We start from the raw sequence: 22,286 nt of genomic DNA, 5'->3' as shown, positions 1-22,286 counted from the left end.
ATTGTAGTCAAACATCTAATTAGTATAATCTGGGGAAACTAACCTTAAATAGCTTTACTTGGGGGTTTCCGATAAATTTTATATTTGTATGCGATTACACATTGCAGGAGACCTAGCGCCCAAATGATTATATTATAATTACAATCTAGCAACAGATTCATCTTAAACAGGTCGTTTATACACTGATTATGCACAAATTTGTACTCGTGTTTTTTATTCAGGTGCGTCGTGGCGTTGTTCGTGTCCAGGCAAACTGGCGCATGAAGTTGGCCTTACGCTCGTTCCGTCGACTTCAAGAGAGTGTCGCGTTAAAACGCGAGGCCGAACGTCGAGCCCGCGAAGCTGAACGGGAGAGAGTGGAACGTGAAGAACGCGAGAGGGAGAAACGAGAACGAGCCACATTTCAACATCTCGAAATTCCGCCAGAACTACAGTTGGCACTCAATAATATCGATGGTCAGTCAATCGTTTCAAGTCAATTGTAAATTCAGGAACTATACGAAACTATACATGTCTAACTTAACGAGAAACGCATAGCTTTTTGAATTTTTAATTTGGTTTTTTTCAAAGCTAGGTCCGATTCGCTGTTTCGGATTGTTTATTCAGACAATATAAAATCGTTGCAGAAGCAGTTTTAGCGTGTACTGTTTACTCTTCTACGCTTTGACAAAGAGCCAACAGCATTGATATAAACAGTCATGGTTAACTAATTCAGCTGAAGTTACGCGTAATAACATTCAGCATTTAAGGTAATCGTAATAACGTATCGACGCTGTGTTGTAGACTGGCAGTGTCCCCAAGGCGAGAGAAATATTGTTAAAGCAAACGAGCGTCCTCAACGAAGGCCTCGCCGGGTTATTGGACTTCCGGCAGATATCGACTCGCACGTATTCAGCAAATTCACCAACATCTATTTTAAGAGCCACCAATGGGGTCTCAAGAAAGAGCCTATTACTACGCCGTTCCTTGCTAAAGCTCACGACCAAGACAACCACGACTCGGTGGCCATATTCAAGCTTGTAGGCAAACGTTTCTTCTTCTTCTTCTTCTTCTTTGGTTAGCCAAAGGCTTAGTTCAGGGTGAAAAGCAGATTTTTACTATGTCATAGTGACTAACGGAAGGTAGCTATAGTTTCCTAGATTAGGTATCGTTACATCGTTGCCATTATTCAGGCGAAATTTTCTTATCTTTATTCTAATCTTATTAATTTAATTATAATAATTAAGCGATTATCTAATCTTACATTTAATCGACACATCTTGCCAGATTCTGCGCTTCATGTACGACCCGAATCTGACGGGAAAGCGGGAGCGACTCTTGGGCGACTACATCGTACAACGGGGATTGGCACGACCTTCACTTCGAGACGAAATTCTTTGCCAGCTCACAACCCAGACCTGTAATAATCCGGACGCCGCGTCCCGAAATCGCTGTTGGCTGTTAATGGCTAACTGTCTTTCTTGCTTCCCACCGTCGAGAACGCTCTACAAATACCTCCTGAAATACGTCTCTGACCATGGTAAGCGAAAGAGTGGTTACAAAGAAGTAAGTTACTAGAGTGTTTTCGATAGCAGTTATTCTAGTTTGTTATCCCCTTGTACAGAAACGCTAATGGGCCTGGCCCACACGACACTTTCAGTTTGCATTACTGAATAGCTTGGCTCATTGTTTTCTGTTCGAACAAAAACAAGTCAGGTTCAAAATTAGAATACATCAAGAGTAGTTGCTTTTTTAGTTTACAATTCCCCGAAAGAATGGCGAAACTCTATTGCCTTGTTTTCTATTGATAATAGCTTTCCATTCTATTCATATCGAACTATAATTACCTAAAAATAATAAACTTCTTTTACTATGAAATAAATTTCTGACCGTGTTGTTGCCTTTTTCGTTACGTATTTATAACAACAGCGGCCGTAGATAACTACGCTTGTCACTGCCAGCGTCTCCTTCTACGCATCGGCGCAATGGACGCCAAGCTAGCCCGAACTTATCCACCCAGCCTGCTCGAGTGGCGCAATAATGCCAATCGATTTCAGATCGGGCTTGAAGCTCACACGTATGATCAGATGACGGATCCCTTAGATAGCGGAGCGCCCGCAACCATTATTGAAGCGCACTCGTGGAGTTCGGGACAGGATTTTGCAACTGATATGCTGCACGCCCGAGGTATTGAAGAATCCCATTCATTTGGCTGGTCTACGGACCTCATTGAGGAAAATGGGAATATCGTTTACTCGTTGAACGGGGCCGATTATCTTATGGACCTAATCTCGGAAACGGAAATTGCTCCCGGGTTCGACACCTGCAAAAGCTATTATCTTGTGTCGTGTGACCGGTCCCGACCTATGGAAAAAAGTTTGCCGCTTTCGACGTCAGGGCCACATGATCCTGAACGCTACAATGTTTACGAAGCAGATATAAAGGAACTGCCACCGCTTCCGGCTAATCCCCCACCAGCTAATCGACAGGTCGCGCGGGGTAAAACATCCACAGCGAAGACTCCACAACCCGCACCTCCGGTAGCTATGGGGAGGAAAGCGCTACACCATATGAGCACAAATGCTCTTGGTGGGTGAAATATAATAAGTGATATCATAAGTGATAAGTGATATTTCCTAATGATGATCAACTACTTAGCAGGCAAAAGTGTGTGTGTATGAATAAAAAGTCTGGATGTTAGCGACCCAAGTCAATTCATAAGAGATCGCATGTTTGGCCCAGGAAATGTACATCTTTATTTCTTGAAATATTTTCGTCGTTGACAAATAATTTTTAGAAGCGGGATAGCGCAAGACGAGCTGAATATTTAATAATTATTATGCAGGTCCAGCGGCCGGTGGCGGTGCCTACAAGAAGAATCACATGACTCCTTCTCGGAGTCGTTCGATGGACGATCTTCTCGATGGCGACGAAGGCTCGGTAGTACCTCCACCTCTATCGAAACGCAGCGCCTTAAATGATCGTTACTTTGAGGTCCGTCGAAGTCATCAGCAACTTAGTACTCATAACGATAGTGTGGTCAGTCACGATGACCTTCAGAGCGATGCCGGTTAGTTGCTTAGATTTAAAGACTTACCGTATATTGTTGGCTGTTTACAGATATATTAGAAGGGCGATCGATTTTATGCTTGTTTTCTCAGAATTATTCTTTTCTTTTTCATCTATATAATGCACATCTTACCTATAGTAAGTAGCAAATGGTAATGGTGATACGCAGCCATAGGTCCAGTGGGTATAAAACTAGATAATTATTCAACTTGTTCATAGACGTTTAATATGTTAGAATTTTTCATGATACATCGATTTGTTTTACTTTTTTCAAAAACTAATAACCTAGTAAGATTAGTGATGTATGATAATCATAATGTTGTTGGCCTGCTTGAAGATGATGATGTGCTCCCACTAAGCACGAAGTCGCGACTGAATCAGCGATACTTATCTCAGCAAGCTGGATATCAAGGGCATCATCAACAGGGCGAAATGGCCGACGGCCGCTCTTCATCTATTCCTGACATATCTGAGTTGTCACCGATTATGAACGCAGGAGGCGAGCGTCCTCATCCGGCCTGGCAACGTAAGCTAGGATTGAGCGCATCGGCCCTCAATGAACGCTACTTCGATGACGGCAGCACTGGAGGTGCCGACGACGGAGCTAGAGGCTCGACAGGCTCTATGCCAGTCACAGAGCAGACGATCGAACCACAGCACAAATTTGCACGGGATCGCCCGCCAGCTGCACGGCCCGACTACCGATATCCTCCACACCCGAAAAGCAAGCGCTCAGCGCAGGCTCCCGGGCCGGCCTTAGGAAGCGGATCGCAAAGTTCACGCGCAACTCGCGTAGGGCCTGGCGAATACACACGGTCATCTGCGATGTCTGACTGCTCGGAAGCGCCGTCACTCGCTTCACACGTACGCCACGTCAAGGTACAGCAACTTCACGAAGTAGGGATTTCTGCTTCACTGCAGTGAATAATTAATTTCAGAGAAATAGCGGTTATGTCGTCGTTGTTAGGTTGTTAAAGTAGGTTTAATGTCGATTGGTGACCTTTCTTTAAAAGACCATTTAGTCGTTTGAACAAAGAATCGCATTTCGATAGGATTTGTATGCGCACACGTATCCGTATTTGAAATATTTCGATCATTTTATATTTCTTTTGGTATAGGTTCCATCACATACAGCTGACCTCGATCAGTATCTTGATGAACTGTTTAATCCGGTACTTGATGGCGATGATGGACTATCAGATGCCCGCTCCCTGGCCGCTAGCCTGAAGGGCCGTCAGCGAGACTTCGATGATGATTCTCTTATAGAGGCAATGAGCGATCCGGTTCGACTATCACGGAAAATCAAAGGAATGATATTGGATGATGATCAGGATAGCACAAGTGATCGTATGTATATCTTTCTACTTTTTATAACATGATATTAAAAATACTAAACTATTAATGGTTACATTGAAATTATTCAGTGAATATTTTTTTGGCACAACCGTTATTTAACTAAAATAGCAGTAATAATTCGATGTATATTTCCGCAACAGTTACTTTAGTACCATATTAGCAGAATTTTTTCAAATAATACCAAATGCTCTATGGGCTAGCTAGTTAATACTTGATTGTTTATCTATGCATATTCGCCGTACAGCTGTGGAATCAGGCTCAAAGACTCCCGACCCCGTATTTCCAGCGCCTCCGCCGCCTCCACCACCGATGCCGACACCTGCACAGCTTGGACTCTCTTCATTATCGAACTCCACGACGACTTTACAGCGCTCTTTGGTGCCACTGGATCAACCCCTTGAAGTGCAAACAGCGTCGCTCAGTTTCGACGACGATGAGGTCCTCTCGCTTGCCGAGGACTCAATTGGAATGATGTGGCAGGATCCGGTCGCACTGAGCGCTCGCATCAAGGGTGTAACGCAAGCAGTTGAGCAACAAGGAGCAATGTCTGGAGCAGGTGTGCAAGGCTTACCGGGGCTGAACCCAGGGGCAGCGGCGTTCTTTGGCTTTGGAGCACCTGGTCAGCGAACTCAGGGTCCATCAAGTCCTGGAAGTAACGGTGAGCTTTGAATCAACGCAATAGGAAGACAATATATAAGTACATGTTAGAGTTGGTATATACATATTTATATACGCAGCCAGTAAACATTAATCAGAATGAATATACATATATATATATATATAGCTGTGAATATTTCATCCCATATCTACACTAGGTACACTATAAAGAGCCAAAATTAGTATAACGTCTGCTTTTTCGCTTGGGCTCATTGTGAACAGTTATTTCTTACTTCAAACAGGAGCTCACACTTGCAGCAGCTGTGTTCGTTTTGACACCCACAGATATACGCAGGAACTAAATTTTATATTGTATGCATAAATAAACATATATATTCATCATGTCTATATCTAAGAAAGCGTCCCCTAATATCACCTCCTAGGCGGCGCTACAACGTCGAACAGTAACGGCTCGAATCCTGCCTTTTATAACCTGCCTCTGTATAACGTGTCAGGTAAAAACAAAACAAACTCACCAGGTTCCGTAGGCTACATAGCTTCCATTGCCAAACGTCATGTTTCTACTGGAGACAATCGAAAGATGTCCTGCTTTCAGTCTCCCTTGTGTTCTCTTTTTAAGTTAGACCAACTTCCCGCTAGTGGGAAGAGCTAACTTAAACTCTTCAAGCTATTGCACTGCACCATCACGCTGTTGCACGTACACCAGCTATTGAATCACCACGAGTCTCACAGTCAATTTAGGATTATTTGTATTCGTTTCCATTCGGGCGATTAATGAATACACGAAGTTAGAATAGGTAGTGGCGTCCGTCCTGATCGTCACGCTCACCGTCCTAGTAGAAGTTCCAACCAGTCTATCTAAAAAGAAGTATCGTTCCATTAAGTGAGAAATTGATACCAAATACAAGTTATAGTCTTGCACAAAATGAATACATAAGAAACTTTTTGTATTTTTATTTTAATTGTTCATACTCATATGGCCAAATCTATTTTAAAAGCTAGATTTATGCATTTGTGATAGTTGAAGAAAAAGTGTGCTATTTTCTATGCGTGAATGCCTTTGTCCTAGCCCTAAATACTATACGGAAGCATACAATATTTCTACATATATAACCACAAAGAAATTTGTCCTTATTAACGTCTCTGCATTGTATAATTTGAGCGACTAACTAAAATTATGAATTTTCTTCTTCTTGCTACTGTTCAACGTGCATAGGAATGACCGTGCCAATAGTTGACGCCAGCCAGTTGATACAGCAACAGGTAAAAAAATAATAATGAAGGCCATCGAAGCCTAATGAATTCCGATGTCTATATAGGCCTAGGTGTGTTAACAAAGGTTAGCTTGGTAGGCTTGGATCCAGTTGAATCTGTCTCCAAGTCAGCGATTTTCAACATCTATGGTTAAATATATATACTATGATCTTTCACATGTTATTGTACAGAAAATTACTTACGCCCGTACTTTTTTGTTTTGTGTATTTCTATAGCTCTACTGTTATAATACCATTGGCCCTGCTTCGTAGCATCTTATCATTGCTATTTTAAATTCTGAAAGATCCTTTCAAAGTTATTCGTAGGTATCGTGGAGATAGCATTCTTGACTGGGCCTATAACTCCGCAACACGTCAAAGGTGTTGACCGTTCTCACGTGTGCATTTGTTTTGGCTACTGACATGTAATACAACATAAAAATGTACAGCGTTGTATGCCTGTCGTTCTCAAACCCGTTTGAAGTATCCCAGTCCTTGTTTGGTGCTAATCAAGTTCATTTGAAATGCACTCAATTGAACAAATTAAGTGTATTTCTAACGAATCTATGATGAAATGCTTTAGGTGCTGCAGCAGCATATGATGCAGATGCAACAACGGGCCTTCTTGGCCAGCGCCGTCCAGCAAAATCTTCAAATTCAACAACAGTTAATGCAGCAAAGTGCAGCACTCCAACAACTGCTACAGAGTTCGGTCATTGGAGGAGCTTCCTCTCCTGGCCAGTCAGCGGAAGAGGTACAATGTTACTACCTGAAACAGTCCTTATTAAATCTCTATCTAATTATATGTATTTGATTTAGCAGTATACGTTTTCTTGGAAAATTTCTCATCACGCCTAACATCTAACAATATATTTGTATTTTTCAGATTGTTTAAGTTTGTAATACGTGTCATCGTTTTAAAGTAAACTTCGGCAGTGTTTTTTGATTAATACTACCATACATACGTTCGTTGACATAACTGATACAACGATTATGTCAACGAACAGAAATATTAGCTAGGACATTAGACGCTATGGCATTTACCATATTCTTTTTTATCTTCCTTTAGGGACTTCAAAGTATTCAGTCGACGACATCTGCACCAGCCAATCTGCAGAAGGGCCTTTTTCCGTCAGGTTTAAATCTGATGAGTCCCCTGCTGCTGAGCCAATCACCTGGAGTTGGTCAAGACCTCTCGACGCATTCGGTGCCTGCAATGCCGACACAAGCCCCCATAGGGAAATTGCGAAAATTTTCTGACAAGGGCGGCGCTGCTAGTGATTCAAGCAGTACTAGCAGCAGCAACAAAAGCAATTTTCAGAACGTCCTCTCCGAGCTTAAAATGAAGGTATGAAGATAAATTTAGATTTACTTAATTCCATTGCTGTTAAGGGTCGAGTTAACAAAAACGTAACGAAAGCGTTTTACGGGCACAGTTCACAGACTTTATTTTCCACGTATGACAGTTCAAACTGTTGAGCTGAATGAATGAGTCGCTCTAACTGGTTATTGTCCTATTAGTTAGCGTTATTAGTATAATTTTCTATTGTAATCGTTCGACTTGCGGTTGCCGTAGGCTGGTAATAGCGGACCTCCAGATCCGCCACTTTCACCGACGTCCGCGAAGAAGAGGGCTGCTGATCTGTATGGCCGGGCCAAGACGATTCGTATCGGAAAGTGGCGGTGGCCACCGCCTCGAGACGATAAGGGCAATTGCATTCCGGCACCGGGTCAACCTACTTCATTTAGCGAGTTCAAACGCCTCAAGCGTGAGGCTAAAAAGCAAGCCAAGAGGGACGCTGGTTTAGCGGGACCTGATGATGACGATATCGAGGTCAGCTCGTCCGACGATGAGAAATACATGCATGGCAACCCGTATAGCCAGATGAATGCTGCAACAGGTTCGGCGACACTTTAGATATTCTGTTTCGATGGGGGTTTTATGTATTTTTAAGTAAGTTATTTTTTTAGCACTTTAAGTTTAATTTTTTCGGAATCACCTCTTTTAGTTATAGGATCAAAAACTTGCTCGCTGCTGGACTTATCTGAGAGATCTTCGACGAACCTGTGGAATGAGAGCCATACAAGCAGCTGTTGGTCTTGATCATTTTCTACTTTTCCTTAATTGTTTATTTTTTTTCCTGGTCGTTATTTTAACTTACGCTAAAATATGAACCAACGTAACACACTGCTTGGGAGTTATAGTAACCATGCGATACACTTAAAAAAGATGCGTATTACCGAACCAGACCGTGTTACATCCAGCCTTCAGTGTTGTTTAATGCAATGTGCATCATTATAAAGGTGCTAAAACATTAAGCTGAATTGCCGCCTTATAAACGGTATTCATAAATGTTACAGGATCGGGTGACAGCGCTTTGAAGAGTAGTGGTACTAGCAATAAGGATGATATTATCAAGGCTTTCGAAGGCCGGTCCCGTCCAGATCCCGGATCGATCGGGAAAATTCGTATTAGTAATGAGATGAAATCGAAACTCGAACAACTGACTATTGATCATTCAGTCCGCTCGAAAAGCTCGTCGGCAAAGGGCAGTCCTGGTTCAGCCGTATCCGCTTTCAAACAGCTCAACGATGAGCGGAAAAACGCTCTTGAACGTCAGTTACAAGGTTGGTCTGATAATCAAGGTCATAAATGGACCGATGGCCGAGCCCAGCCGAGAACATCGGCAGCGGGAGCTGGTACCGAATCAGATGCGGAAAGTTTCCATGTTGATAATCTTGTGAAAAATAAAATTAAAAAAATGGAACGAGTGTCGCAGCAGATCAATGAACGCGGGATACATCCTATTGGAAATGGAGAACAGGCATCGACCAATAGCTCTGGCAAGTCATATGGGTAAGCTAAATATCCGTTCCTCCTTTTCTATTACCCCCCAGAGCGGACTTTATGTCAAAGTCTCATTTTGATGAGCCTCGTAAATGCATGGACCTTAAAATAGTACAAGATAATCGTAGCAGTCACTCTAAGTAACGCTGGTAAACTCCTGTTTGTTTTTTTTTCTTAGATACGACGATAACAGCGATCCAGATTCACCGGTATTAGCGCAAAATAAGAAAAATCAAAGGAACCAACTTGGCCCTCCTCCACCGCCGCCAGGGGGCGAGAAAAAGCAGACGTCCGAATGTAAGGCTTGAGTTTCCCAATATGTATGCACTTCTTAAAAGAGTCATGTAAGCGATGTGCAATGTGAGTTTTACACAGCTAAACCCATACAATATTCAACTTTCAATGTCTTAGTGATGTCTAGTGATAATAATTCTACTTATATTGGTACACTTTTAGATGAAGACGTCAAGGAAACCTCGACACCTCTGATCGAGCGAAGTAACCGTCCTCCAGTCCAACAGCCGCAGACACAAACCAAGCTCTTTCCTCTACCACAGACTTCGTTCCTGATGTATACGAATACACGTTGGGAACTTCGTATCCGCAAAGAGGTTTTTTCGCCAGCCGAGACATTGAACGATCCCAAAGCCACACATCTGATATTCGCACAAGTCGTTCGCGAGGTGATAGCGGGCACCACGATTCGTTTGACGCTGTCGGAAATCTGCCAGCTTCGCTCCCTTTTGTCGGAGTTCGGCGTAACGGAAAGTAACGTAAATGCTGCGGCAGCACACAAGCCTCACGTAAAAAAGGCCATCATCGAACAGTGCCGTAAATTCCCGAACTACTTTGCCCGGATCTTTCCCGTATCAACAGGTGCTGCAGGACAGCGACAAAACCGGTCAGGAAACCATTTACCCGAACTGCTTGGAGTGTCCCATTCCGGCCTGCGACTACTACGACGTGACCGAGATGCGTCTAACGGACGTGAGTATCTCCGGGTCCTTGACACCATTGCATTCGATAATGTCGTAGACGTGAGTTTGGCCCGGGTTTCAACCGTGCAATTACTGCTACGCGATGGGGGGCTGATGACGTTGTACTCGCCGAAAGCGCCACACATTCATTCGATTGTCGAGAGATTTGTTCGTGAAGCGCTTCGTGAGGGTGGGGGCAGTGAATTCGTACGGGCGCTGGCAGATTATGTGACCTCAGAAAACAGTCTGCTCAGTTTTCGTCGAGGAGATATCATCCGCTTACTGCATAAGCCTGCGAGCCATGTCAATGTTCCCAAAGGTGAGTGATGAAAACAGCTACAGTCGAGAGGCGATATATATATATATATATGTTGTATATGCCAACAGGTTTCAGCGGTTCATTACTAACGAGCTCAGCAGAGTATGGTGCTACTTTTCATCGGTTGAGATAATAACCAGTTTCTACAATCCTGTTTCTATCATCGGTTTCTAGCCAGACTTCTTCGAGCGATTTCAGTTTTTTATTTATTGATATTTATTAATATGTTCTAAATTAAACTGTTAATAACTTCAGGCTGGCTATTCGGCGCATTGGATACTGGCGATACTGGTCTGTTTCCGATTGAATACGTGGGGCCACTTCAAACCCGCAACGGTCATGATATGGCAGCAATGCACCATTCCTGGTCACATGCCGAGCATAATAAGGTGGGTTTATAATGCTATTCATACGCTACTTATCAAAAACCCTAAAAAGTATTATTGCCTTTTTATTATTGACGAAATAAGTAAATTTGCTTTTCTAAGAATGATTCTAATGCTACATATCCATTGACTACTATATATATATATATATATGTAATAGTTTAGTTGTACGAACACATTTGGCGGTAACACGTGAGCGATCTTACGAGAGTGATAATTGATCGAGATAGAAGAAGCAAAAGAGACGCAGACGAATTGGACGACAAATGATTCTCACTTAGGTCGTACCCGTGTCCTACGTTGGATATATTTATAATTTGTTTTTAAACAACTTCTACCTAATAATAATTGTGTATCCTCCATCGACTGCTTCGTTGTCGAAAACAGCACACGCTACATTTCTCTACACGGCAGCCATTTTGGAGTTCTGCTGCAATATTCCCTCCTCAGCATCGCATGGGAATATTGGCGACACAACATCAGACTATCAAAGGCAACAGGACTATGAGAACCCTCAACTTTCTCAGCTTATTCGTACTATCCACACAGACTCAGGCGACCTATAGACGACGCAAGTTCATAAACCAAAAACGATGCGTTGCTTCCCTTCGGGGAAGCTACATAGCATAAGCTAAGCCTAAAGCAGCTTCTGTAACGAAACCGAAAGAAACCCAAAGCGAACATCCATCTTGTCCCTTGGGCTTATACGCGGCTGTCGATATAAAATTGATCCCCTTCGGTTTGGACTTTGAAAAGTCCATGTTTCCCATAGCCCTTATCCGTGGTACTTCTGCGATAGAACGTTATCTTACCAAATTCCAACTGCCTGTAGCATGGTGAAAGGGACCACTAGCGAACGAAGTGAAGGAGTAACGGCTCTAAGATAGGGCGAAACTGCAAACGCCATGACTAGCGGAGCAGCGGGGGTGTGGAAGACGAGTTGCACACTTCTTAATCAGTTTTAGCCTGGCTCACGGATGGTCAGACAGGAGTCAGGCTCGATGAAGGTAACGCGTAACTGCCAGCCGATCGTTCTAGGGTCTCACCCTCCATAGCCAAAAGGAGAGTCATTACCACCGCAGCCACCAAACCGTTTCCAGCAAATAGCCGGTAACCAAGACACTGAAACACTCGAAGATAAGAACGCGGTTACGCGACTACACCTCGAACACATAGAGGATCTTTACTTAACCAAAGGCTTGTATGCGGCGTGTCGCTGACGGCTATTTGCCACCGGTTGAAGGTTCTGAGGAGTTGTGGGTCCAACATACAGAGCATGGGAGAGTCACCCCACTCAATCTATTCCTAGCACAAACTACAGCGTATTCGCAAACAGACCCTTAACCGTCGACTGAGATGGTTTTCTTTTAAAAAACCGAAAAAAAAAAAACCAAAACCGAACAAGCCCCTGGCTGCAGCGACAAGGGTAAAAATACCCCATGACATTTCTCTGTTTACCCTCAGCTTTTTGGTTTGGGCTGTGTTATGTTTCGCTTTATATATAGAGAGGGGCTTGGAAAGTGACCAGACGAGACTTTTTAATAAGAGAAATCAAGATATGAACAAAGGCCACTGTTCACTTTTGTCCTAGGATATTACATTGCTATACAGCTGGTGGCAAAGGGTCCTCCAAATAAGTTTTTTTTTCCTGAGAACAACTCGATAAGCGGTTAAACACTACCGTCGCCATCAACGCGGTGCTGGCTAGCTACAACTCAAGCCTAACTGTGTTTGCGAGTTTCGCTCAAAAAGTTACTGGACCTAATTTCATTATCTGAGCGAATGTGTTCCCAACCGCCCTAAGATGGGTAGGTTGTGCACATGAAATATGCTTTTTGTAAAACGCTTTAGAAATTTCATAACTACTTGTAGTCCTGTCAATGGACGCAACCACAAAGCACCGGACTGCCTCGGGACGTCGACAATACTGACCTTTTTTTATGTTGTGGCACTCTAATTATGACAGGACTGTCGATGTGTATATGCGCGCCAATAGTTCCTGCCATTTGTTAGTTTGTTTATGAAACAGGATAATGTTGAAGTGGTTCAAATCACGCTTGCTTTGTCCCTGCAACACAGCCAAAACTATGACCGAGGTCGTTAATATTCAAATGGAGACTTCGGTGGCGTGTACAGGAGATTTGAGTAAAATTTCTACGCTAGAGGTTGTCCGAAGCATGCTATTTGGATTTTGGCAATTACCGTTATTATTTCCGCGGCAGAATGCAGCAGACGCCCCGGCCAGACAGCTCTGCTAATCAGCATGTTGGAGGAGGCTGACTGCGTTAACTTGATAAGATCCGCCTTATTGAAATGGGTACCTGTATACTCGAGTCTGTTTGAATAATGCTAGTGCTACTTATTAATCTCTTCCACTTAACGTAACCGTATCTAAAACGGTTATTATTCGTGTTCTTAATAATGCAAATGCTCCTGAAGAATTGCCACGGGGCTGTCTTCCAGTAGACATGTTCCTCTGACATGTAAATGTAAGGTAGCTAATTTCCTCAATCATATTTTTTACGTCACTCAGAACGAGAACACAATGTCCCATCATATGCGTCACGTAAACACTAATTATAGTACTCGAACGAACTTCAACATGCGCCAGGTTTCTTGGGACCTTTAACATCTTCACCTTGTTCGCAAAACAAGTCTTCGGTGTCACTTGTTGCAAGTATAGTATTAAGGATTTATAGATCTGGACTAGTCTGGGGTTTCTCCAACCTACTTATGACTGCGTTGAATCAGAATAAAATCGTAAATTCGAACCGGTCGACGACAAGTATAACTAATATATAGCTCACGTTTATTTGTATCAGACACAGTTCAGTGAAGACCGTAGCTGTTGTTTTAACGTAATTGATTGCCACCTATGAATCTGGATATCTTTTAGAACACGCAGAATGAGCCGCTAGAACCAGTAGTAAGCCATCTACGTGGTCGCCAACCGCTAGTACTATCTTATTGCTATCAAGCTGTAACTACTAATCTACTCACGTTCACAGTTATACCATAAACTGATCGAGCTTCAAAACCGTCGCAAATCTTCTAGAGTCATTTGCTAATCTCAATTCAACAATCGATGTGTGCTGGCCAAAAAATGAGGACTCTCCTATTCAGAGGTGATCCAGTGTTGCTATCTTTTCAAATAGGATACGTTTTACGGTAAGCTCTTCTCGGACGGACTAACAGCGGGCTAAATCTCATTTTACAGCCCAAACGTAGGTTGCTCAATCCACGTTTGACACTAGTCAATCGAAAGTAACAAACACTACGAGCTTTTAAATAGTGTCCGTCGAAAGCGTGTTAGCAAGCATCACTGTTATGCGTCTCTTATTGTCATTCCAACTTGAAACTTATTGTTACTGCTGGTTTATCAATGAATATGACCGGAATAAGTAGTATTTTAAAGTTTCACATAAGCCTCTATGCGAGCGCTGTGCTGCAAGTTTTACATATGCATAATATGCGGGGCAATCTGTTTGCCCGTCACCTACACCTCAAACATTACAGGGCGACGCTTGCCTACTTCGTCTAGCTGAGTAGTTCGTTATAGGCAAAGTTTGAACCAAAGGATTCAGTGCTGTGAAAACAGATGAAAATTTCTTTTGAAACAATCGATAGCTGCGCGACGCAAGACTAGTCAGTGTCACAGTGTTCCGCCATGTGCCTATTCTGGTGTCGACTGCGGCTGCCGCGCTCTTTAAAATTGATTGCGCAAATCGAATTCGATCAGAAGAAAAGTCACAGAGATAATCGTTCATCGAAGTTACAAAAGGATTCGAATGAAGATCTTTTGAAGTTGTCTTCGGTACGAGAGCACCTATTACACAAGCGGACTGGAATCGATAAGTGGAGTTCAACCCCTGACACCCATTTGATTTCTAAATAGGGATTTTTTTAGTAGCATTGCGAATAGTGTATATTTTTCTCAATCCGTTAATATTTACGCACGTTCTCTTGCTCCAACTGTATGACCTGGAGCAGATCCCTCATAACCTAGGTTCTCAATTATCATACTGCGTATTAATCTCGTTCTTCTTTCAGGATGAAACCCGAACCCCAACATCGAGGGAAGTGAGACGAATCGAGCGTAGCGAGCACCAGAACTTACCCAAGAGATCTCCACTAACCGAGCCAAACGGCATTGACCCGCTTCATGAACACATCGGGTCTGATAACGAATTCGACGTGGTAGGTGACCTTAATGCAGGCGGGCCGGGTGGACTAGGTTCCCCTATTGCTGGGCCGTTGGAACCAAATGGAAAATTCTCAATGCTGCAGTTCGCTGTGTTCAACTTCCGTGAGAGTTTGGAGAAATACGACGTCCTGAGAGACCGTGAAAATCATTCGATTCGAGGCAGTATCAAGATGCTGGAGTTGCTCAAACAACAAAATAAACAGGTAAGATCTATTCGTAATTGCAGATATATTTGGACTGAAGCTGCTGGAGCTACTTTCCCTAAGAAAACGTGTGTAATCTGTGAGCTGAAGTTTTTATATCTATTGAACTAAACTTCCTGTGAAGTTCTGTCCATAATTAGAATGCTTCGTCATCCTGTTATATCTTTAGGGCAAGAAAAAGAGCAAAAAGAAAGCAGAGGAGGACTCGGATTGGACATGGAGCGAGCTTACGGAACTTGTCAAGTTCAGCAAATCGCCACTCCACAAATCCCTTTTGCCCTTAGAGTCAACCGAATTGAACAAGGTAACAAACATTAGTATTCAATTATGCGATATATTAATAGAATAGCCGTTCGAACCATAGATTTTTTTTCTACGTAGATGAAAGGAAAACTAACGTCTACCCTATTATACCGGAATATATCTTATTATAAAATTTTATTTATAGACGTTATATATGTATAGACTTACATCTGAAGTTAAACTCCATGCAGGTGGCCGTAGACTGTTTCATACAAATTATGCGTTACATGGGCGATTACCCGATGGCGAAAGGCCTTCTCGAGGTAGACTGCGTGTATTCGATACTTAGCACGTTGCACAAGTACCCCATGCTCCATGACGAAGTTTACTGCCAGCTCATCAAACAATGCACCTCGAACAAAAGCTCGAAGCTTGATTCATGCCAGAAGGGCTGGCGACTGCTATCCATAGTGACCGCGTATTTCGATTGCAGTGATAACCTTCGACCGTATCTTTTCCATTTCCTCGAGACCGCCGCGTTTGATAATCGACGAGCGTTCCATGGAACAGCGATGGTACGATGAATATGAGAAACTTCGGTTAACTGTTCAGTTTAAACTCTAGACGTTAGATTAGAAGGGTTCACAAAGTAAATCAGCTAGTAAAATGTTATAGTTATAACTCTGGCTAGATACAGGTTAGGAAGCGACATGGGCGGAAGAAGGGTGCTGCTATTGTTGTTGTTATTATTCAGTACCGTAACGAATAAACTGGTCTACTGTGTGTAACGCCTGTGTAGGTGTGCCTGCATAATCTGCGCAAGACGTTCCGCTACGGAGGCCGCAAGAATGTCCCTTCAATTGAAGAAATCGCTGCGATTTCGGCTGGGCGAAACTCGAAGCGTCAGATGTACCGCCTGCCAGGTGGCACAGAAAGGGTTATTAACACGAGATCGACAACAGTTGTTGACGATATTATTGAAGACATCTGTTCCGTGCTCGGTGTTACAGATCCCCTTGAGATGGAAGAATTCTCGTTGTACTGTATTGTAGAAGGCGGTAAGTGCAACGTATTTAATCGCCGTACCGGGAATATGGACAGGTTCAGATCTCGCAGCATAAATCATTGCTCGATAGCTGCACATCTAGTACGTCCGGACAAATGTTGCACGTATACGTTAGAACCCCAATTCTAGTAGCAAGCAATGATGCGCCCTTTATCATTCTAATAATAACGGTGTTGAAATGACATCCTGTTGATATCAGATCCATTCACGATGCCACTGAGTCGTGATGAGTACATTCTGGACGTTACCACGGAACTGCTAAAGAATGATCACGTCTTCTACTTAATCTTCTGCCGTTCCGTCTGGTATTATAATCTGAGGTAGGTTCACGTCACCGACAAAGGGTACCACTGATAGAAATAGTTATTCTATCGATTGTCTATATGTAGGTTGAAAAGAACGAAAATCTCTGTTTTATAAACCCGAATTCGGGCTTCAAAATGTAACTGGAAAATTTATCGTTCGCATTCACGATTTTGTACAAATAGACCATGCATAAAAACCATGTATAAATACACAGTTTATCCGCTACCCGGATGTGAGTTGATCTCCGTAGAGAAACAACATTTATCTTTGAGACTTGCCCGTTTCATACATTCAAATTCAGCCTCGTATCCATGACGCTCACGCTATATTACTGAACAATTTCTTTTTTTTAGACTCGACAATCAACTTTACATCGAGGTAATCTTCAACCAGGTCGCACCAGATTACCTAGAAGGTCTTCTACTCGTTACTGAGGGTGATGAGTTACCTGAAGGCGCCGTTCAAGACATCGCCCGAATTGCCGCGCTGTTACATCGTGCGGCCAACATGCAACATACGCCGACAAAGTACGTGATTCATTCCTTTTGGAAATTACTCAAATTAGACCGAGCATTGGCTAAAAGTGTTTCTATTAAACGGAAAACTGCTATTCGCCATTTCTCCCTAGTGATCTGGGATCAAACAACTTATTGACCCAGCAGCCCACTGTACAGGTTGACTAATTCTAGCAAAGCCTGTCTAAATCGAGCTGAAGTAAAGGCTTGCTGGCCAGAGAATGGATCGTTATTAGAGATTAGACTTGTTTCTACATCGCGGTGTTGTTCTTTGTTGTTTCTCAGAGATGAAGTTAAGTATCTCCTGCCGAAGCCTGTACTGCCAATGAAGGACATCAAGCCACCACAATGGGTTGAGTCCGTTCAGCAGCATTGGCCCCAGGCCCTCACGGCCACAACAACTGAAGCTAAGGTAGGCTCTACGTAATGAGAGGCGATTCTATAGAGCTTTAAATGAACAGATGTGTACTATACGACATCTTCATCACAATGAGTTGATTGCCATAGGTTTAAGCAGTGTTTATTTGTGCTATCTCTGCGTTATGATTATCTCTAGGCCGAATGCCTCGCTATACTACAACAATGGCCATTGTTCGGTTCATGCTTCTTCAATGTGAAGTGGATGCGCAGTGAGAGTACAGCTAACGAGCAAGTACTAGCCCTCAACCGTGAGGGTATCCATTTTCTCGATGTGCAGACGCATGTAAGCACCTTTGCGCCTGGAACTTTGTACCTGCTTTGACGAATGGTCTAACTAACAAAAACATGGAAAGTAGGCACAAAAGCCTCACACGAACACGGTCTATTATTTCTATTATTTTTGCCCATTGCTAGTACGACAACGTGTGAGTCTCGTTGACGTTCATTTCTGGATCCGTTTGGGATGCATTCATAGTTCTGTTGCTATGTCCTTTTTTTTTTTCTAACTTAAAAACTTAACTAACACTTACTTTTTCTCTGTTTTCGGCATGCGATGCAGAATACTGTTTGGATGCAGCCATTTTCGGAGGTGATCTCGACCCGAAAAGTTCAAGCGGAGGATGGAACCCTGTTTTTGGATATGAAGTGCGGCAATCTAATGCAGCAGAAAATCACGCGGATTCAAACTGAGCAAGCTCACGAAATCTCACGCCTTGTGCGGCAGTATATCAACATTGAGCAGGGCTTACAAGGCCGAGGAGGACCCGGCGGACAGCTAAACGCTATGGGAACACAAAATATGACACTGACGAGGCGTTAATACTACTAATACTGTCATAATCTTTACAAGGAAACTGCATACTTTCCCAATCTTTGAAGCGGGAAGACGAACGAGGCTATAGTTTCGCATAGTCTTAACGTTGCAAGATGTAATACTAATGCAATAATAATGCAATAGGTTTTATGGCGACTCACCATTAACTTGGAACTTCGCACCAACAAATGGCACCCGATCGCCAAATGCCAAACGGACCGTCCCAGCAAATGCCCAAAAGGACCTTGAAAGGTTACGAAATCTTAAACGCCACAGCCATGCTGACCGTTTGAGTACTGGCATATAATCAAGTTTCGAATAATTTTAGCTTTGCAGCGTAGATAACGAAAGACCGGAGATATTTTGAGTGAATCTTACTGAGAACTTGTTTCAACTGAACGAACGGACATGACGACTGTCGGTGCTCACTAGCCGACAATTTATACTGTGCAAGAAGATGGAGTGAATTTTGAACGGATGCACAATTTCGAAACGGAACTCCGCCTGCCCGTTCGCATGAAAACCTAAATAGGATATCGTCGATGGTTAAGTGCGATCTTTTTAAGCAGATAGTTGCACCTAGCGTTGAGCCATGTCGGGTGCCTAATATTATTATCATATCATTGGAATCATTTACTAAAATCTCGTTACTATTAGAATATATATTCAATAGCAGCCTTCATCGAACTGGTCGTTTCTTGTTGGCGCATGATTAGTTTGGAGCTGAATGCAACATTGCTGAAGTTGCCACTCACTTCACATGATGCCACTGTGCAGGGTCCGGGTCATTGCGTATGTGGGTCAGCATATGGGTTCGACATGTATTCGCGCCCGACATTTCGTTTACCTTGAAAATCGTGATCGGCTTGAACAACCGAAGAGAGGCTCTATTCATTCATTAATTCATGCAATATACTATATAACGAATATATATAGCCTTTTGTATAACTGCCCTGTTGGACCCTGAACGGTTCATTACTACTAGAGACATTAGACAAAGAGCGAGATAAACTGTGTACTCCGAACGCCAATTCAAGCTATACATCTCTTTCTCAATGAAATCATTACCTTGCTTGTTAGTACACTTTGTACTATAGCATTTCGATGTTTTCTCGAAACGTGCTACCGTGTGTGTGTTGTGTGTCGTATTTGTTAGACGTACGCCGATGACACGACTGTTTGGTACTATGCTTGATAATCAAACGCGGATCTGAGGCGCCCGGCATCAAACCAGAAATCTAACGTGGCCCGATTATTTTTTATTCGGTAATGATTCAGCATATAAATACATCGTGTGAAGCAGAGGTGCTATTTCCTTCAAAAGAAATGCGTTGGGAAGCTGTGTGGGTCGCACGTTCACGCGCAGGTGACACGAGTTCGAAAGAGTTGACAAATAACACCGTTAAGCAGAAATCACAACAACAACAACAACAACAACAACAACAACATTAAGAGAACATAGGAGAGTGCCGTATATAGGGAAACTCATAAGGAATGAGCATCTGTTAACTGTGTTAAAATGGCATAATATGATCGTATGATTAGTTATTATCAGTTCACACTAGCGGTAAAGTTACAACTGCAATAAGTAGTTAATAATAGGTACACATACGTTGGAAGTTAGGCAAAGTTTGCGGATGGCTGACAAACGCCAGTGCTTGAGCTGCCTAGGAACAGTGATTAGAAAGCAAATGTTGACGCTAGTGTAATTAACGATATAAACTTTGCTCATTGTTTATTAATATTGGAGACTGACTTGTGAGTTATTAACAGCTGTCGCTCATCTTAAATTGATGGACGACGCCGCCGCAGACATGAGATCGGCTATCTGTGGTAGATTGCTCGCTACTAAAACATACTCAGAACAAGAAGGAGTATGCCATTTGATACGCGATGGCAACGCGATAGAACCTTTTCTGCGGCTGTGATGGCAAAGAGGCTTATCGAGAGCCGTTAGGCGTCATCGAAATCCCCATTAAAGTATCCACATAGTCTACGAGACCAATTTCATTTCAAGTTATTTACGACATGCTATACTCTGTTCCCATCAATATGCTGTACCGTTTCAGCTAGCGTCAGTACCTTCTGTTCAGGTCCGCTAAAACGCAATCGGTGCTGATCGACCTATCTAGGCTCCCCGGATGCTGAGTTGGGCGTATTTCCATTTCTGTCCCACATGTGGTCGAACATCTAACAAACGTGTATGACTATAATACATCAAGGGATACTGAGAAAGGAGAAACAGGCCATGGTGTATTTGTTGCCTTACGAAGCAGTTGAACTGATCAGAAACTTCAGTACGAATGACAGTATGAATGTGGTTTTGCCCTTGGTGGGCTTAGCATATTGAGCGAGTGCCCACAGGATCCTATCTACAAAATCATCGATAGGAACCATCGACGTACCGTCCGCATGTATAGCAGAACTGAGTGATTATAGATAACATTAGTGATCTAATGAATAATAGTAGTATAATTAATGACAAGCTGAAAAGGGAAACAAAAATAACGATATTAATATATACATGACAACACCAACAACAAAAGCATCGATAATAACAGGAAATCCGTAGTAAATGAAGTACTGGTCAGGTAACAATGAAGACGAATGTGTTTTTGTCTTAGGTATGCGGGTTAGTTTTAGACATTACGTTCAGCTTAAACAGTAGAACGAGAGCACACATTTTTCACATAACAGCTAGTTAGACAAATGTATCACAAGCAGTGATGCTAGGGGTATTTTTTACGTGAACTTTAATGCCCCGTGAACGAATATACAAATGGCACAAAGCTAGCATACATTTAACTACCAATAGGCTTATTGCTAGTGGGCGAACAATGAATGCATCTGCGATTTGATTTCTATAGTTTTCTAATATTTTTAGTCAACTTTTACGTTTGTACAATGGCAAGGCACAGATAACAACCTCACAGTTTGGCGGAAGATTGTAATGTGTATAAATCATAGCACCGGAAGGAATAACTTGCAAAGAAAGTAGCACTTATCATTTTCTAGCATTATTTATTCCTGGAAGAGTAGTAGTAGTAGCATTTCTTGTAAAAGCCGAGGTCTCTCAGCGTCTTCTCAAAAGTTACTGGCTATTCATTACCATCGTGACTTTGCAGAGGAGTCAATTGTTTTAACCAAAAGTTTAAATTCGAAGTGAGCAAAATTGGAGTTACATGATTTCGGAGTAAGCGCCTCATCTTATATAATGCCCCTCATACACAGGCCTTCGATGAACAATATGATTTGAAATCTCAGTCGGAAGATCTAAAGCTCCTATTTTCCACTTGGGTATCAAGCAAAACTATTCATGCAATACTATAATTTTCCTTTAAGTAACCATTACGTACATATATATAGTCGACAGTAACGCATTTACATCATAATAAGCTGAGAAGCTGTTCTACTACTTCTCTTCCGAGAGCTCCGTGAACAAGAATCAGGAAACAGTTCGATGGGACGTAAAGTATCACGGCTACGATGCCCAATGCCCAATGCCCAATGTGGGACATATTAGTCTAATCAACTACTAAGGCTTTCTTCGTGAAATCGATGGCAGTTCCGCTGTAATGGCTATTAATGTAACTTCTGCAAGTTAAATGTAGTTTTTGTAACAATGTGCCGCGAAGTAGAATCGGTCTGTCGGCAGTCGAGTTTTAGGTTCCTCATAAATCGTGTTCCTCGTGTAAAACTTAAAAAAAGAT

The 22,286-nt window shown here is 42.6% G+C and overlaps 1 protein-coding gene across 5 annotated transcripts in view; it reads left to right on the top strand.

Annotated features, from left to right (window-relative positions):
• The window catches only part of Myo10A (unconventional myosin 10A), a 53,857-nt gene extending 32,679 nt beyond the window's left edge, over positions 1 to 21,178 (top strand). For 2 of the 5 annotated variants that reach the window (XM_022813011.2, XM_086993396.1), the window contains 26 exons: positions 222 to 456; positions 784 to 1,019; positions 1,267 to 1,519; positions 1,909 to 2,568; positions 2,825 to 3,049; positions 3,386 to 3,927; positions 4,167 to 4,395; positions 4,649 to 5,062; positions 5,445 to 5,516; positions 6,239 to 6,285; positions 6,859 to 7,029; positions 7,345 to 7,623; positions 7,852 to 8,176; positions 8,637 to 9,132; positions 9,302 to 9,420; positions 9,580 to 10,419; positions 10,675 to 10,808; positions 14,856 to 15,212; positions 15,382 to 15,516; positions 15,707 to 16,030; positions 16,255 to 16,513; positions 16,721 to 16,841; positions 17,181 to 17,354; positions 17,628 to 17,754; positions 17,899 to 18,045; positions 18,322 to 21,178. In XM_022813011.2, coding sequence (XP_022668746.1) covers positions 222 to 456; positions 784 to 1,019; positions 1,267 to 1,519; positions 1,909 to 2,568; positions 2,825 to 3,049; positions 3,386 to 3,927; positions 4,167 to 4,395; positions 4,649 to 5,062; positions 5,445 to 5,516; positions 6,239 to 6,285; positions 6,859 to 7,029; positions 7,345 to 7,623; positions 7,852 to 8,176; positions 8,637 to 9,132; positions 9,302 to 9,420; positions 9,580 to 10,419; positions 10,675 to 10,808; positions 14,856 to 15,212; positions 15,382 to 15,516; positions 15,707 to 16,030; positions 16,255 to 16,513; positions 16,721 to 16,841; positions 17,181 to 17,354; positions 17,628 to 17,754; positions 17,899 to 18,045; positions 18,322 to 18,582 — 7,182 coding nt within the window. In that variant the 3' untranslated portion in view covers positions 18,583 to 21,178. The remainder of the gene's footprint in view (positions 1 to 221; positions 457 to 783; positions 1,020 to 1,266; positions 1,520 to 1,908; positions 2,569 to 2,824; positions 3,050 to 3,385; positions 3,928 to 4,166; positions 4,396 to 4,648; positions 5,063 to 5,444; positions 5,517 to 6,238; positions 6,286 to 6,858; positions 7,030 to 7,344; positions 7,624 to 7,851; positions 8,177 to 8,636; positions 9,133 to 9,301; positions 9,421 to 9,579; positions 10,420 to 10,674; positions 10,809 to 14,855; positions 15,213 to 15,381; positions 15,517 to 15,706; positions 16,031 to 16,254; positions 16,514 to 16,720; positions 16,842 to 17,180; positions 17,355 to 17,627; positions 17,755 to 17,898; positions 18,046 to 18,321) is intronic. The other 3 variants (XM_022813012.2, XM_086993395.1, XM_022813013.2) reach the window with 3 other exon arrangements.
• The last annotated feature ends 1,108 nt before the right edge of the window (positions 21,179 to 22,286 follow it).

This window comes from Varroa destructor, unplaced genomic scaffold (genome assembly GCF_002443255.2).
Source record: "Varroa destructor unplaced genomic scaffold, Vdes_3.0 BEIS01000006.1, whole genome shotgun sequence".
NCBI classification, from domain to species: Eukaryota; Metazoa; Arthropoda; class Arachnida; order Mesostigmata; family Varroidae; genus Varroa; species Varroa destructor.
Note: the sequence above shows the minus strand (reverse complement) of the source record. Positions and strands in the feature narration are given on the sequence as shown.